The sequence below is a fragment of the Sminthopsis crassicaudata genome, chromosome 1, assembly GCF_048593235.1.
Source record: "Sminthopsis crassicaudata isolate SCR6 chromosome 1, ASM4859323v1, whole genome shotgun sequence".
Classification (NCBI taxonomy): Eukaryota; Metazoa; Chordata; class Mammalia; order Dasyuromorphia; family Dasyuridae; genus Sminthopsis; species Sminthopsis crassicaudata.
Genome location: NC_133617.1, coordinates 490040254 through 490056940, shown reverse-complemented (window position 1 = coordinate 490056940; position 16687 = coordinate 490040254). Strand labels below are relative to the sequence as shown.

The window sequence follows — 16687 nt, the reverse complement described above, 5'->3', positions numbered from 1 at the left end:
GAAGCTATGTGAAATTCATAGTGTGCACCTCTTGTTGTTGTTTGTCCTTTGTTCTTGAAGAGGAACATGACATCAGAAAGATGCTATGACATGTAAGTGAACTGGATTTGTGTGGGCTGGGTGCTAGACCCCCAAATTAACTAATCACAGACATCTTCAGGTACAAAGAGAAAGCATTTATTTAGTCCTTACAAGAAGAGGCCCAGCATACCCAGGAGGCATTCCCGCTCCCACCATGTTCTTGACTTGACTAGCAGGAAATAGAACACTCTGTTGGATAGGAAAAGACTCAAGCCTTTTCATTGGATAGTATCCACTTCCTGTGGGTCACATCACCTGTAACTTGATTAATTTCCTATATCTCAGAATTCAAGACCTCATTTTCTGGCTCTGGGAATAGGAATCATGTGTCTTAGTCTCAAACTGAGAAAACTTCACCCAATCAGTCCCATTCAGTCCCCACTCTTTTCATCCATTTGAAGATTTCTCACTCCAATATACATTTTCCACTAGGGCTTCTTTGTGACTTGGGCCTTCAGGCTGGTCACTCTCTTTAGTACTAACTGTAACCCACCCTCTACCATTTAGAACCTATACCCACACATCAATGGAAGCTTTCAGGAACCACTTTAGCTACTCCTGAACTCAGCTAAATCTTGAACTTCTCTAATGATTAAGTGCATAAGTAAGTGGGTGACAGGATATTCCTGCTTAAAACAAAGAGCAGGAATCAGGCCCCTCTTGCACCAACTCCCACTATTTGTCCTGGAAACCTTTGGGCCACATGCGGCCTGCTGAGGACATTTATGTGGCAGCCAGGTTATGGCAAATGGACTGAGGGGCAGAGACTGAGTGTTTTTACAATAGTCCTGCCCTCCAACAGTCTGAGGGACAGTGAACTGGCCCCCTATTTAAAAAGTTTGAGGACAACTATCGGATTTATACCAATTCTCACAATAGCCCTCTGGAAACTAAAATAGTAGAGTTCAAATACCATGATTTCATTGTCATTGGTGCTTTGCTATTGGAACATTGACACATTCGTTTCACTTGCCATATATTTGTTGCCAATTTCATCCCTAAGTGTTCTTGAGATTACATGGCTTTATTGAGGTTAGCCACCAAATGATGGGATATGACAGTTTTGAACTCCCCAAATATATTGGGATTTTAGGACTCCTTTTACAAACCATCAAAATGTTGGAATTTGGCCACAAAATGTGGAGAAAAGGGTAGTACAGACCCAAAAGTATATTGGGGTTATGTCCCAGTGTCTCAAGATGTCTCAAAAGAATTTGTAGGCTTAGACTTCTAAATCAAGGGGCAAATATTTCATTATGCTGCTAATAACAGACTATTTTTTGTTTTTTGTTCTTAGCAGGGAATGAGGTTTTAGCAATTAACAAAAGTGAAAGACAAGTTCTCTAGTGGAATTCACAATTAACTTGGGAAAGATGCCATTAAAGTGAGGTAAGTGCCTAATGAACCATAGACTCACTCCTTAAGGCAGGCTTACTCTAGGGAGTTAACCATTTTGACACTTGGCAAACAGATTAATCCTAAAAAGGAATTTGTGAGATAGTGAGGTACAGGTAGTTCTTTTATAGAGGAACTATAATCTGGGGGAATGGAATTATACCTTGGCTTTGATACAGTAACTGTTGGAGTTATGGTTTTATTAGGCAAAAAAATCTTTCAAGAAACCATAATCAAGGATATGAGATTGTAATAAAAGTTCACTTTAAGAATAAAACTCAATTAAGATCAAATGATCAAGATAATTGGTGTTTCTCCCAGATTGACTCAGGGAATTTAGGCTAATCCCTGCTATTAAAGGTTTGCCCAGATTAAAGATCTGCTCAAATCAAGGATCTGGCAAACTATTTCTCCTCTGTCCTCATCAGTGCTTCCTTTCTATTCACTTGTTTTTGTTGGTTTTTGTAGTTTTATCATGTGATTTGACTCCTAGATCTTTAGTAATCCTCTTTTGTAGTTTTTTTTTTTTTTAAATAAATGAGTTTGCATTCTAAAGCAATATCTTTGGTTGTCATGTCTCTCAGTTGGTAGGGAGAGCAATTATTTGCTGGCTAAAGATTTTTCCAGGCTCTTTTGGCCTTTTAATTTTATTATCTACTTGGTGTGGGTTGAGCTTTTTCAGGAAATCATGGTAACAAAGATCAATTTCATTTGACACTTTTCAACACTGACAATTCATTTGAATATATCAGATTGAAGGTATTGAAATTGTTTGTGATACTTTCATTTCCAAACAGATTTCTGTACCCTCTCTGATACAGAGAAACATTTTTTGTAACAGAGAATAAACAAGGAGGTGGGCAATCAGGAAAGGAATTCTACAACTCAACATATTACCAAGTCTGACAGCCTATGTAATGTTTCACCCATCATGTTTTGCATTTCTGCAGAAGAAAGTGCATGTTCTCTCCTCTTTTAACATAGCCCAATCAATGTGTATCAGCATTCAGGGTTTTGGTTTGGATTGTGTTTTTTGGGAGGGGGACATATTTTCTTGTTTCCATTTACATTGCTGTTGTGTATATACTGTTTCTTTTTCCTTTAATTCAACTTTGCATCAGTTCATTAAACTCTTTTGTCAATCTGTCAGCCAGCATTAATACTATGTGCCAGGCAATGAGCTAAGCTTAGTCTTTCCATTCTTCTTGGTATTGTTCATAGTCATCATATTTTAGGGCTCAATATTCCATTCCATTCCATTCATTATCCATTCCATTAAACGTGTCACATTTGCTGGGTATGTACTTTCTTTTTCTTTGCTATTGCAAATACACATTTTGTATATAAAATGTCTAGAAATATTTGGCTGTGTAAGGGATCTTCTTTTTCCAATTTTCCTGGAAGTGTGATCTGTGGAGCAAAGAATATATGCACACTTTCTTTGCATAATTACAAATTGCTTTTCAGAATATTTCAATGGAACTACACCTATATCAGCTCTTCCCATCTTCTAATATCTTTCCCAATCTGCTGGGTAGGATTTGAAACTTAGTTTGATTTCATTTGCCTCAAGCTGTTTTCTTAAAATGATTCACATAGGTTGCTGGCCAAAGATTGTCAAGAAGGCAGCACTACTCTGGTATTGCAACTGAGACCCAAAAGGTTAATAAATTTCTTGCACAAGACCTCAAAGTGAGTGCAAGAATTAGAATCCATTTCTCCTTCAGTTTGTGCCAATGGTTCTTCACTTCTAAAGTCATATGGGTCTTTCATTTAGCTTCAGGAAAAATTTTTGATTACATATCTGATGTAAAACCCCTGTAGGGAACAGATTCCATTCTATAATGATTTATGTTGATCTAATTCGTGAATGCAACATTAGATCCTACATTTGTTTTTCAGTCATTTCAGATATGTCCAACTCAGCTTGACTCCATTCAGGATTTTCTTGGCAGATACTAGAGTGATGTGTAGTTCCTCTTCCAGCTCATTTTACAGATGAGGAAACTAAGGCAAATAGGGTTAAATGACTTATTTTTCCAAGGTCACAGAGCTAGTTGTGTCTGAAGCCACATTTTGAAGGGACCCTGAAACTCTAAAACTTGAAGGAGAAAATCTTCAACTCTGCCTCAGTGAGGGACCCCGCCTGAGGGAAACAAGAAAAACAGTTTAATTCTGTTATCTAGGTGGGGTTGGTTTAGTCTTGAGCTAAAAGAATTCCAACCTTATTGAATTAAAGAAACTCATTCAATTCTATTCAAATTCCAGCTCAAGCTGAAACCCAGCTTGTAAATGAGCCAACTTGGGCTATCCCAGCTCCCACTAAGACCCAATATAATAACTTCCTCCAATGAAGGTCTTTTGCAGATGGAACTTGGTAGCTCCCTTCTCTGCCAGGACCTTCTGTCCACTGAGAACTGCATTTTCTCAGTGCAAAACTTCATTTTCCAACAGATCTGCCACTATAGAAGTCAGTGTCTGTGTAACCTGATTTTTAATAATAAATTTTCATTTTGCAACTATAATTCAGTAATGAGTGAATTCTTTCACTCCTAAAACCTGCGGCCGATTTAAAGGGGATTTTTAACAATTCTCTTATAGCCACTAATCTAGACCACTCAAACAGCATCAAGTTGAACTCAGATCTTCCTGATTCCTAGCTCCACTGTGCTACTCAGGTTTTAAAACTTTCCTTAGTTTATTCATTTACTATTACTCAATTAGATCCCCTCCTCACTCCAATGTATCTGCTCCAGACATCTTCCATGTTGGAACTTTCTTCCTCCTCATTTCTATCTCCTAGATTCTTTCAAGTCTCAATTCAATTAAAATCCCACTTTCTACGAGACTTTCCTAATCCTTAATTCTAACATAGTCCATATTGATGCTTTTCCTATTCATTTTGGATCTAGTTTGTTTATATATTGTTTACATATTTGCCTCCCCCATTAGATTATGTTTTCCCAAAGCAGACATTGCCTTTTTTTTTTTTTTAAATTTGGCACACAAGCACAAAATCCATCCATATGTTTATTGACTGAGATTCCAACTATATATGTGGTTGCTTTAAAATGACTAGAAATCTACCACATTAAAGCCTAGTTAGAGATTGCCTTTTCAGGTAGCACTGATTTTAAAGATGCAGCCACATTTGTACTTGATTTATTGTTTCCTTAATTTTCAAAAAGAACAGAGCCAGAGCATCAAACATTATGAAGGGGTTTGAAGGACACAATAAGCCTTTTTTCCCCTTTTTCTTTTTGGCCACTAACATTAGTAGGTTTGAATGTTGTAGTGAATTTTTCATAACTAGTATCATAACATTGAACAATTTGCCTCTTCCTTATCCTCCCCCAACACATACATTTATGGAAATTAATTTTTAATTCTATTTCAAAAGACTTGAAATTTCATTTGTGGGATTACTTCCTCTACCACTGCTGATCTTCACCCCTGCATAACTAAGGAGATGCCTTCCTACATTGCTGTTAAAAACATAAATCAGTGACAAGTCTTTTGCTGATAAATTTTACTTTTTGGCTTACCCCTTGACAAGAGTCTGTCACCTGGTCTACAAATTCTTTTTATTCCTTCCTGTTTAGAATCTTTCAAGCTCTAAAACTTGTAAAAGGAAGCAACACTGGAAAATTTTCAGTTGTCAGTTAAAAAAAATCTATACTATACAGATTTTCTAATAATACATAAGTATGTTCTTTGGCTTCAATTTACCTATAAAAAGATGGGCTATGAGTTGGTCCGAGGTTTACAAGAATTTCAAAAACAAAACAAAATGAATTTTTGCAACACTAAGAATAGAGAGATCAGAAGCTTTCTCCACATCCAAAATACTTTAGAGGTGCATAGAAGGAAGTGATTAAGGAAATTCTTGCCAAGATTAAGGGGGAAAACTGACATTCTCAGAATTATGTATATACACACACATGTGAACTCATTAATTGCTAAATGTGGCTTACACATATATTAGCCATGTAAATAGTAGTTTTGTTTTGAGGAGTCCCAAATTTCTCAAAAACAATTTCACAAATAACTTGTCCCTAATGCTCTGTTTATATGCTGACTCTCAGCATTACTTTCCAGAGTAGGGTCCTTTCAATATATTGCCTCTCACATATACCAACATCCTAAGTATGTCAATAAAGCATCTTTCCCCTTAACCATGCCTGCATTCTTATATTAAATGGTTAGTTTCACTTTTCCATGGCAAGATTTATGAAGAGAGAAATTGGACACTAAGTGGTGTCCACTGGGTGGGTATTTCCAGGTTTAATTCACATCTGGCACCAATAGCTTTCATTCAAAAACTATGAGGTTACAACTATTGTGTCACTATGCCTTGTCTTTGTCTTAGTAACCTGGTTTACTTACACCAGAGTCCAAATCTTCCTATCCTCAGATATGTCTTTTTTAATTCTTAACGAAGTACTAAGCAGTATTGTGGAAAACTCCTGGATTTGAACATTTGCAGGGACACATATTTGTTCAAATACCTTAGACAAATTACATAAACTTTTGATCATCTATAAAGGGAAGATTTATATTGTTTTAGTTGCAAAGATTGTTCAAATGTTTGAATCTACCAAACACTGCAAGTGAGAGCAGTTTTTGTATGGTTTTAAGGAAGTTAGATATCCAAGTTAGACTCAACTTCCATTTTAATCTCAGATACACTTGCTACCTATGTGAACCAGGTCAAATCAATACCATTTCCCTCAAATTCCTCTGGAAGATGAGCAGGAAGAAATGTCCAACCATTCCCGTTTTTGCCAGGAAAATCCTCAATGGGATCAGGAAGTCAAATCAAACAACAAAGTTTTCAGTTTTCTTTTCTGTGCCTGATCAAATTACTTTCCAACAAAACATTTACAATTAACTTCTGACTCAACTTTTCAGATGATTATTGATAAAGTAAAATATTTCCATTTCTTTGTCTGTCCTTAGTAAGTCAATACAAATTGTTTTTGTGGTTGGCACAAAGTGTGAGATAATTGAGTTAGAGAGCCCTGAATACCCATCTACCTCAATAGAAATCCTAAAATAGCTTAGTTGCCAAAAGAATGTCTTAAAATTAGTGTTTCAAAAAGGAAAAACACTACAATTGAACACAAATAGGTTAGATGCAAAAGGCTAAAAAATTCAAATTTAGGCAGGAGAAAAAGGACAACACCAAAGATTTAAATTTCTGTAGACTTAACCAAAACTATCACCATCCTCATAACAGTTTTTGCACTACATTATCAATGTTTGATGACCAAATCCTAAAAGTTCAAACATCAAAAACATCCCATCAAAAAATAATGGTTGATACCTAGCAAAATGCTAGTCACCAGTAAAATACAAACTTTCTCTGTAACAAGAAGTTATTCAAATAGTGTTAGTCATTTCAACAATAAGCATGGGTAAAATGTTGTATAATTATTTCCTTTCAACTTTTTCGACTAGACAATTATTGGGGTGTTAATTAAATGTTTAAAATATTACAACAGGGAAAATAAAACCCCATAAGCTGCTTTTGCTTTTGGTAAGTCTTTTACAAAGTAATTTAAAACTTACAAGTCATCTATTCATCCATTAGCTTTTTTTAAACAGAAGTTTTCCTCAAGGGATATCATTGTTTATAAGCCCAAACTTGTTTTTCTTTTAACATTCTTAAAATGTCTACTACTGAATATTTTGACCTTTAAAAAGGGCACTACACAATGAAGTTCCCATAAAAAAAAGTTAAAAATGCTTTTAGGGATGGCTGAGATCTAAATTCTTTTTCTATTTTGGTTTATAAACTAGGGGTGACTTGTTAAACGGCCTAAAGCAAATTATTTCCAAGTACATTTTCCCAAAATTCCAATATTCTTTATTTTTCTTAAAAAAAAAAAAAAAATACAGCTCCAAAGTGCAGGTGCTTATTTTATTTAGAAACAAGAAAAGTACATAGGATTAAAATGGAAGATTTGAACAAAGTTTTAAAATTATAATCCTTTTCATTAACAATGTAATTAAACAGAGTTTATACATACCTCATATACATAATTACATTCAAAATAAGTTAAACAATTTTAATATATTCTACAATTAATTTAATTGGCCCTTAAATATTTTCCCTCTGGAAGACATTAACTAAACTTTGGCTTTTTCTACCCAACTGGTTAATTGTACTTCCCCCTCACTTTAATGAGTTAGTTACTAAGGTGGGTTGCAATATTTTAAAGTTTAGTAAAGGAAGCTTTCGAATAAACATATGATCAAAGGACAGCAAATAAATGGAAATTTAAACCCTTAGGATCCAGGGCATGAAAATAAAATGGAAAACAGCAATAATTTGACTCCAATAAGAAACTTCTAATAATTCTAAAAAGTTTCAGAATATTCCATCTTTAACAAAAAGATCGTACTACCATTCCTTTCAAGTTACGAAATTGCCAAAGCTTTTTTCACAATGCACATTTCACTTTTCCATGGCATCTAGGTCTTGCAGCATTAGTTGGAAACTCCTAGCATGACTTCTATTTTCATCTTCAACAAAAGACTTGGTTAAGCCAGTTTACTTATATACAAGTATCATAAAAAAAGAAATGATTCTGATTATGCTCTCTGCTTTTACTATGTCTGTCACAAAGCTTCTGTCTAGTTCCAAGATTTTTGAGAAAATCTTGATTTTCTAAAATTAAGCTTTTTGGTACTGCTGCCATGATGTGTTTAATGTAACATTAATTTAAGCATAAAATGGCAACTACATTCACAGCTATTGGGAAAATTTTCTTAAGCTAATCAAATACAAGGCTGCAGCAGTGACAGTAGTGGAATACAAGGGGGAAAATGAACAAGTAAATAAAATGACTTTATCAGTGGCCATTCACTATTTCGTTTTCTGGCATATGGAAGAAATTATCTTCTTTGAGTTTCAAATGTTCTGGTAAATCCAGTTGTCTCTTAGCTTCTTCAATATCATCTTGAATTGCCGAAATAAGGTCATCTGTGACAACAGGAGATAAAATGTTTTTAATGTGTTTAAGTCATTAAAAAAATACAATCTATAAATGCACTATAGTGCATGAGGAAATTATTTTAATTCTATTATAAATGTATACTATTGGATAAACAAGATCCCTCTTGATCCTACCATCCCAACAGAAGCCCTAATCACACCATGCCTGGATTAGTATTAGCTAATTAATGTTAAAGACCTGGGCCTTTAGTTCCAACTTAATAGTCACTTAATAGTGGGACTTGAGGAAATCAACCTCTAAAAGGCTCAGTTTCTTATCTACAAATACCTATAGTATTTACCTCTTACAATGCAGAGTAAAAATCAAATATACCATACATGAAAAACACTTTGGGGAACCATAATTGTTTTGATTTATATTGTATTTATACAATTATATTGTATATATATATATATATATATATATATATATATATATATATATATATATATATATAAAAAAAACTATTGGCAACACTTTATATGCCATTATTGAGCTCTTCTCTAGAAAATATCTACAGATCAAACAGCTTCAGCAATTATAGTTCAGGTATAGATAAGTACCAACTGGAGTAGAGCTTTGGTTGTAGAACTGAGGTGTAAAATAACCATGATATATGGTTATTTTCTTAATGTAACTGTCAGGCTAAATTATGTCTAATTTTATGAAAAGAGATCTATAAAATACTATTCATTCGTCTTTTATGAGGATAAAAGAAATTAATTAATATAAGAACTTACCAACTGAACTAAAGTTCTTTTCTGGTCTGATGTAGCCAGTGATGACTATATTAAGGATTTCCCCATAGAAGTCCTCTTTAAAGGTATGTATAATGTGAGTTTCCTATGAAGTAAAAAAAAAAAATTAGAAATTGTTAATTTTAAAAGGACAATAGAACCTGAACTTTGTGAGCAGGATTTAATTTATTTTTTTAATGATAAAAAAATCTATTTCCTTTCCCTCCCACTTCATATCACTAAAAAAAAGGGGGAAAGCAATAAGAACACTATTGGACAATAGTAAAAATTTAAAATGTGGCATAAACTAGGCACTACCCAGTAATACCTTATACCAAGATAAAGACAACTAAGTACCATTTCACTGGCTATGACAAAGATAATTATTGGAAGGAATGTGAAAATACTGCGACACTAAATGCATTGTGTTAAATTATGAAATGAGCCAACCTTTCTGGAGAGCAATTTGGAACAATGCCCAAAAGGTTACCAAATTATGCATACCCTTTGGTCCAGCACTTATCTCTACTGGCAAATTATTAGAGATGAATAAGGAAACCAGTTTTTAGTATTCTTTCCATATGGGTTCCACCCTATACTCAAAACCATTTTATGGACATTTCCATTTCCATAGGCCCAACCATAATAAATTCCAGTTGATAAATCATGTGGAAAGTTACCCATTTGCTCATCAAAGTTAGTTGAATAAAAGCATATACATATGTGCAAAGATACTTGTATCAATTTTTTAAAATAGTGGCAAGGAATTGGAAATTGAGTAAACATGCATCAGCTGAGGAATGCCTGAATAAGTTACGGTATATGAATGCAATGGGATATTATTGTTCCAGGTTTCAAATGTTGAGCTGGCCTAGAAAGACTTACATGAACTGATGTTAAGTGAACAGACCTGAGAGAACATTGTACAAGATTATGTGATGATCAACTGTGATGGAGTTGGCTCCCAACAATGAGGTGAATTTAGAGCTATTCTAATAGCTGTGGTCATCCACATCTAAAGGGAAATTGGGTTACACAATTCACAGCTTGGTAAGTGTTTTCCTGCATCACCTCCATACATCATTTTCTTTTTTTTGGTCAACTTTGCCCTTCTGATGAATGCAAGATGAGCATTTGGAGTGATATTGAGCATTTTTTAGGATACTGTTATTGATATCCTGAATTTCAGGATTATGTCTTTAACTCAATGTCTTCTGGGGAAAAAAAAAAAAAGACTACTCATTTCCCCAAATCCACTATATTATCCTTTGCAAAATACTTAGCTCCTTAATTATACCAGAAACATGAATCTTTTAGGAAAGTTTTCCTCCTATAAACAAAGTTTGCCTTCTTTTTTGCATATACAAACAAGATCTCCAGAATTAAGCATAAGAGAAAAATAAAATGCTTACCACAGATTTTTTAGTATTCTTGTAGTATGGGTTCCATCCTATACTTAAAACCATTTTATGGACATCTCCATTTCCAACAGAGGCCCAACCATAATAAATTCCAGGAGATAAATCATGTGGAAGATTATCCACTACTTGATCAGGAAAGTTAGCTGAATAAAAGCATATGATATGAATGTTAATATAAGAAGAATTTACAAAGAGCCATATGTAGCTGATAACTCCAAATAATTAATGTTTATACAAGAACTTCTCAAATGAAGTTATCAAATGAGATAATGTATGAAATATCATACAGCGCCTGGCACAGTATGCACTATTGTCAAGACTTATCCCCACCCCTCTTCTCTTATTACCAAAGATTAAATGCCAAATATAATTTCTGCTAAACAGGCCATCGAGATAAGACTACACAACAGGATCAAAAACCAGGTATGATCCTTAGCAAAAATGGGTCAAGTCTTCCTCAGCGTTGAATTTAAAATTTAATTATTTTTGTTTTAAAAAAATACAATTTCCAAAATTATTTGACATTATTTCTAGTAGATTTCAAACAGGACATTAGGGAATTCCCAATAAGGAAAGTGAGCTACTATATTCTTTCTGAGGAAATTTATTTTCACTAGTGTTACTTGTTTCATAAATATTAATCAACAAGATATTTGCTCTATTAACCGGATCTAATATATATCAAATGGTATTAATATTATCATATAATATATAACTATATAATTTAGTATTAATTTTATCAAATTTAAAATAAGGTATAATTGCTATTTCTGAATGGTATCAACGACATACTATTGAGTATACAGTCCTTGATACAGAGGGAGAAAACCCAGACCTAAATTAAATCAAGCCATAGTCGACCTTTTAAAATGACCTTGGGGCCAAATGCTACCTTGGAGATAGCTCCAGTGATGAGGTGGGATGCCGAAGGGTGAGTCTGTGTGGGTGGGGAAGGGTGGGGAAGTTAACGGACCGAAGGTTATCTTACACCCTGGAGTTCAGAGGCCAGCCCAATAAGTGCATCAAACCCATCACTTCTGCAAGTAAAAAGTAACGGGACGAGCAGCTAGTTTGGAAGCACCTAGGTTGAAATCCGACCTTTGTCAACACTTGTGTTACTCTGGGCAAGTCATTTAATCCCTAATTGGCTTGCAAAAAAAAGAAACCGAAACCACAATAGCTGCGCGCCTGCCTCCCGCAGGCGCACCTGGCGCAGGTAACACGGGGTTGGCTTGGCCGGGAATGCCCACTGTGACTCGGCCTGAGTCAGGTTAAACCAGTGAAAGAGCGGAGGGGGGAGGAGTGATTCCCGATAGTCTAGGCTGTTTCCTCGGAGTGTGACAGGGTACCGCGGAAAGATGAGCAAGGTGGATTTGCTCACGCCTACGCTTCGGCGCGGGGCCGCGGGGATGCGCGAGCCCCGGGCGGCTGCGGGCTGCCATCCCTCCCAGTTCTCCCTCCCGATTCCTTCCCGAGCACTTGCCTGTGGGGATGCCCAGCTGCTTGGAGCCCCGTCCGAAGCCCCTCACCACTGTGCCCCGGCAGAAATAAGGCAGATGTTTCATCACGTCGCTGACTCCGGGCTCGCGAGACGACCCGGGCGGAGATTCCGGCGGAGCCGCCGTCGAGTTCAGGGAAACGGTTCCCCGGGGCCAGCCGGGAGTGGAGGAGAAGGGGGAGGGGGAGGGAAGGAAGTTCCTAAGGGCAGAAGGCAGGAGGGAGACGAGGTGCGCGTTGACGGCACGAGGCTCGCGGCCAACCGCCCTCACCCGAAAGCTGCTGACGGAGGGCGCGCGACAGAATCTCCGCACACCACTGACCCAACAGAAGCCGCAATTGCTCACCGAAGCCGGCTGGAGCGGAAATCTATGCGGGAGGTGGGCGGAGAAAAAACGAAGGGCGGGGAGAGAAGAAAGGAAGAGCGGAACGGCGCGTTGCCATTGGGCAGACAGCATGGCCACCAGTTTCTCCAGCCAGGTCTCCGCTCGTTCAGTTCTTTACATAACACGCCCCTTCTCCCCCTCCTTCTTTCTTTCTAGTGGACCTGCCCTACTAGGGCTCGGCGCATGCGTGGGGGCGGGTCCTAGCGCTCTTGCGCCTCAGTTACGAAGCGGAAAGAGAAGTAGGTGGTTCTAGAACTGCTGCTCTCGAGCACGTTCAGATTCTCCAGTGATTGCTGAGGGTCGCATGTTCAAATCCAGGCCTGGGAAAAGTGGTCCGAGTGTTGGTCCGAGTGTCTACTCCAACCAGCCGAACCTCCAGATGTAGCTGTTCTCCCTCTACTGTGGGCCCAATCCATATTATTCCCTAGCCTTCTCCCTAAGGCAATGGTCATCTGCCACTGGGCAGCCTGAGGTGATTTCCCCCGCCGGGGGAAATCCCGCCCTCAGCCCTCGCCTTCCCGGCCTCTGACGTCCGATAGATCGCTAGAGGTGTTACGTCCGGGGCAGAGAACTGGGTTTGCGCTGGGGCTACTTCAACAACCACAGACAGGTTCCCAAAATGTATCCAACGTAGAAAAGCACTAGTAAAGACCATCGTGCTAGATGTTCGAGAATGTAAAAGAAAAGTTTACTCACAGCACTGTCATGAGCAAGTTCACAAGCTAGCAGAGCTGGGAATGCAAAACTTTGAATTTGTGCATTACGGAACTATGCAAAGTACCCTCCCGGAAGAAACGGTATTTGAGTTGAACGGTGTAATTCAATGTTGGTAAATAAGAGTGTCCCAGACCTAGGAGAAAACTAAAAGGCGGCTAATAGGGTCTGGCGGAGCGTCCAGCCTGGAATTCGCAAGGCCTGGCTTAGCGCCTGCCTCAGAAACTGTAGTACTGTGCAGTCCTAGATAAGTCACAATGAGGTGAAGGATCGGGCAACCGCTCCAGCATACACAGTCATTATCACCGGCAAGTTCATGGGCCAGAAGGGGGAAAAGCAACCAAAAAAACAGGATACCAAATGTTTACGTTAGTGCGTTAGAAAACTACCCAACTGCAGCAAAGGCAAAGAAGCTTGGGAAGGAGAAGAGATATGAAGGGCATATACTTTATGTAATCTGAGATAAGACTGGAAAAGTAGGATCCTGAGAAATTATGGTGGGCCTGATATACTATGCAAAGGTGTCAATTACAGAGCAGAGCCACCAGATATACTCTTATTAGCAGTTGGGGTGGCAGAAAATGCTAGATTAGGTTATTACTGTATAGTCCAGGTGGGTGATAATGGGAACGTGTATTTGAGAGCGAGCATAAAGAGAAATGAATAGGTAGAGAAATGTAGAGAGAAGGGACAGATCTTAAGACTAAAATTGTAGACCAGTAAATGACAGTACCTGCCCCAGACAAAAATACTGAGGTCAAGAACGTTGAATTAAACATTGAATTTCAGTTGGTAGTGGGGATATCCGGGTGGAAATTTCCCATAGGAACTTGCATATGAACTCAGAAGCAAGATCTAGGACGGAAATAACAGATTTAGGGATCATCTGAATACACTTAGTGGTTGAAGCTGTGCTTGCCAAAGGGAAAAATGCTTTTGAGAAAAGCAAGAACTATCTGAAGGCACATCTTTGAGACACTTTTTTTTTTTCTTAAATAGTTTTTATTTACCAGATATGTGCATGGGTAATTTTACATTGACAATTGCCAAACCTTTTGTTCCAATCTTTCCCTCCTCCCCCCCAGATGACAGATTGACTAACACATGTTAAATATGTTAAAGAATAAGTTAAATACAATATATGTATACACGTCTATACAGTTATTTTGCTGTACAAAAAGAATCGAACTTTGAAATAGTGTACTATTAACCTGTGAAGGAAATAAAAAATGCAGGTGGACAAAAATAGAGGGATTGGGAATTCTATGTAGTGGTTCATAGTCATCTCCTAGAGTTCTTTTGCTGGGTGTAGCTGGTTCAGTTCATTACTGCTCTATTGGAACTGATTTGGTTCATCTCATTGTTGAAAATGGCCACGTCCATCAGAATTGATCATCATATAGTATTATTGTTGAAGTATATAATGATCTCCTGGGCCTACCATTTCACTCAGCATCAGTTCAAGTTTGAGAGACATTCTTGAAAAAAATTTTATCATCTTTGGCTAGCCACTGCATTAATAAGCCAGCAGTATAGGCTACAAATAGGTACACTGTAGTTGATCCACTCAAGAATGTTACATACTTTAGATACCAGTTCCTTTAACTGGTTCCCAATTCTACAATGAGTTCTTGTAACTAGGGATTGTGAAATGATTTATTATCAGTAAATATTTAATTTGTGTACCTATTTTATATACCTGGGGTCATATAAAAATATATTGGGCAAAAAGGGGTCAAGAGGAAAAATTTTAAGAAGCCTTTATTTAGGTAATGCATATCTGTGTCTCACAATTCCATAGATGACATCTATGTGATCTCTCCTGTTGAGCTATTTGACTGGAGTTTGGATGACCCATAGTTGCCCAGAGGCATATCCAACTCTTCCTGACCCCATGGGTCAAAGTATACCAAGCCATTCTGTGGAGGGGTGAGATACCCCTATTACATCAATTCTATCCTCCAAGGGCAGGCTAACATAACAATTGTGAAGTGAACATAAAAAATGTATTTTCTAAAATTACATGTAAAGATAGTTTTCAACATTCATTTTTGTAAGATTTTGAGTTCCAAGTGTTTTCTCTTTCTCTTCCTTCCCCATTTCCCCAAACAGCAAACAATCTTACATACATACACAATCATTTAAAACATATTTCCATATTATATTGTGAAAGAAAAATTAGAAAAGAACCATGAGAAAATAGTATGCTCTGATCAGTAGTCTCCATAGTTCTTTAGATGTGGATGGCGACTTCCATCACAAGTCTAATTAGAATTTTCTTGGATCACTATTTCTTCCCTGAGCTAAGTATTACAATTGATCAAAAAGATATATTTTTCAAAGAAGAAAAAGAATACTTAAGCAGCTACACAGGTCTTTAGCATAGCTATGCCAGACCATAGAAAATGGTCTCTCCTTTATTAGTTAACATTTATTTAGCTCCTATTTAGCATTAGCACAAAGAGAAGTAGGTGAGTTCCTGAATATTTAAAAGTCCTATGAATTTACTTTTCTAATTGTAGTATGTTTAAGGTACAAAAGAAAAGGAAAATTCTCCTGGAATAGAATTCAAACTATCCAATAGTTTGTATAGAATTGTTCAAAGTCCTAGAGATTTTGTTTTTTGTTTTGTTTTATTTTGGTAGCTGTAGGAATCATATCTTATTTTGTTTCACTTATATCACTAACACAGGAACTTACACATAAAAATTAAGGGTAGAGAGGCATGAACCATTTGAAACAATCAGTATATATATCATAAGAGTAAATTTAGCAGAAAATGGAGACAGTTTCTTCCAAAAAATATACTTTTCAATACCTCTCCCTTTGGCCCTGGGTTAAATTATTTTTAAATCACTGGATCGTCTAAAGATTCACATACTGGAAGACAGTTATTGTACAGACCATGAGCAGTTTGACCAGGAATTTTTAAAAATGTTTGAATAAAACATAAGATTGGAGGGTCATAATCATTTCTCAAACTCAATCTCATCCCACACAACTTCCAGATTTATTGATTTTAATACATAATTTTGGCAAAATTATCTGATGGGGTAAATGAGACCTCAACAGAAAGACCCCACATCCTAGATAGTTGGGTAGGTTTTAGGAAGGGTTTAAACAAGAGAATGTCTACATTATTGTCCAAGTTACTTCCTGAGGCAAGGAGGAGAAGTTGGGCAGGATCATCTGTACTTAAGTGGGCCTTTTGTTTTCCTTAAAGGGCATTCATTACAATAGTCCTTTGTTAAATTCCTTGTGAATTCCTTGCATAGAGAAAATTATCAGGATCACACAGTATCTAATCAGAAGAATAAATTATGAGGTCAAGCCTGAGATTATTTTTCTCATGTAAAAGAACCTATTGGGACTCCACTTCTTAAGCTAATTTATTTTTGTTTACTAAATGTCACAATGGCTAACTCCTTTTGAAGAAATTTGCCTTTCAATCAATG

General features: G+C 36.9%; 1 protein-coding gene across 1 annotated transcript; it reads right to left on the bottom strand.

Annotated features, from left to right (window-relative positions):
* Positions 1 to 7381: 7381 nt before the first annotated feature.
* RFK (riboflavin kinase) lies at positions 7382 to 14472 on the bottom strand. Its single transcript, XM_074281402.1, has 4 exons — positions 12119 to 14472; positions 10627 to 10778; positions 9218 to 9320; positions 7382 to 8464 (listed from the first exon to the last, which is right to left on the bottom strand). The coding sequence occupies exons 1-4, from the start codon at positions 12588 to 12590 to the stop codon at positions 8334 to 8336; spliced, it is 858 nt and encodes a 285-aa protein (XP_074137503.1). The 5' UTR covers positions 12591 to 14472; the 3' UTR covers positions 7382 to 8333.
* Between the last annotated feature and the right edge of the window lie 2215 nt (positions 14473 to 16687).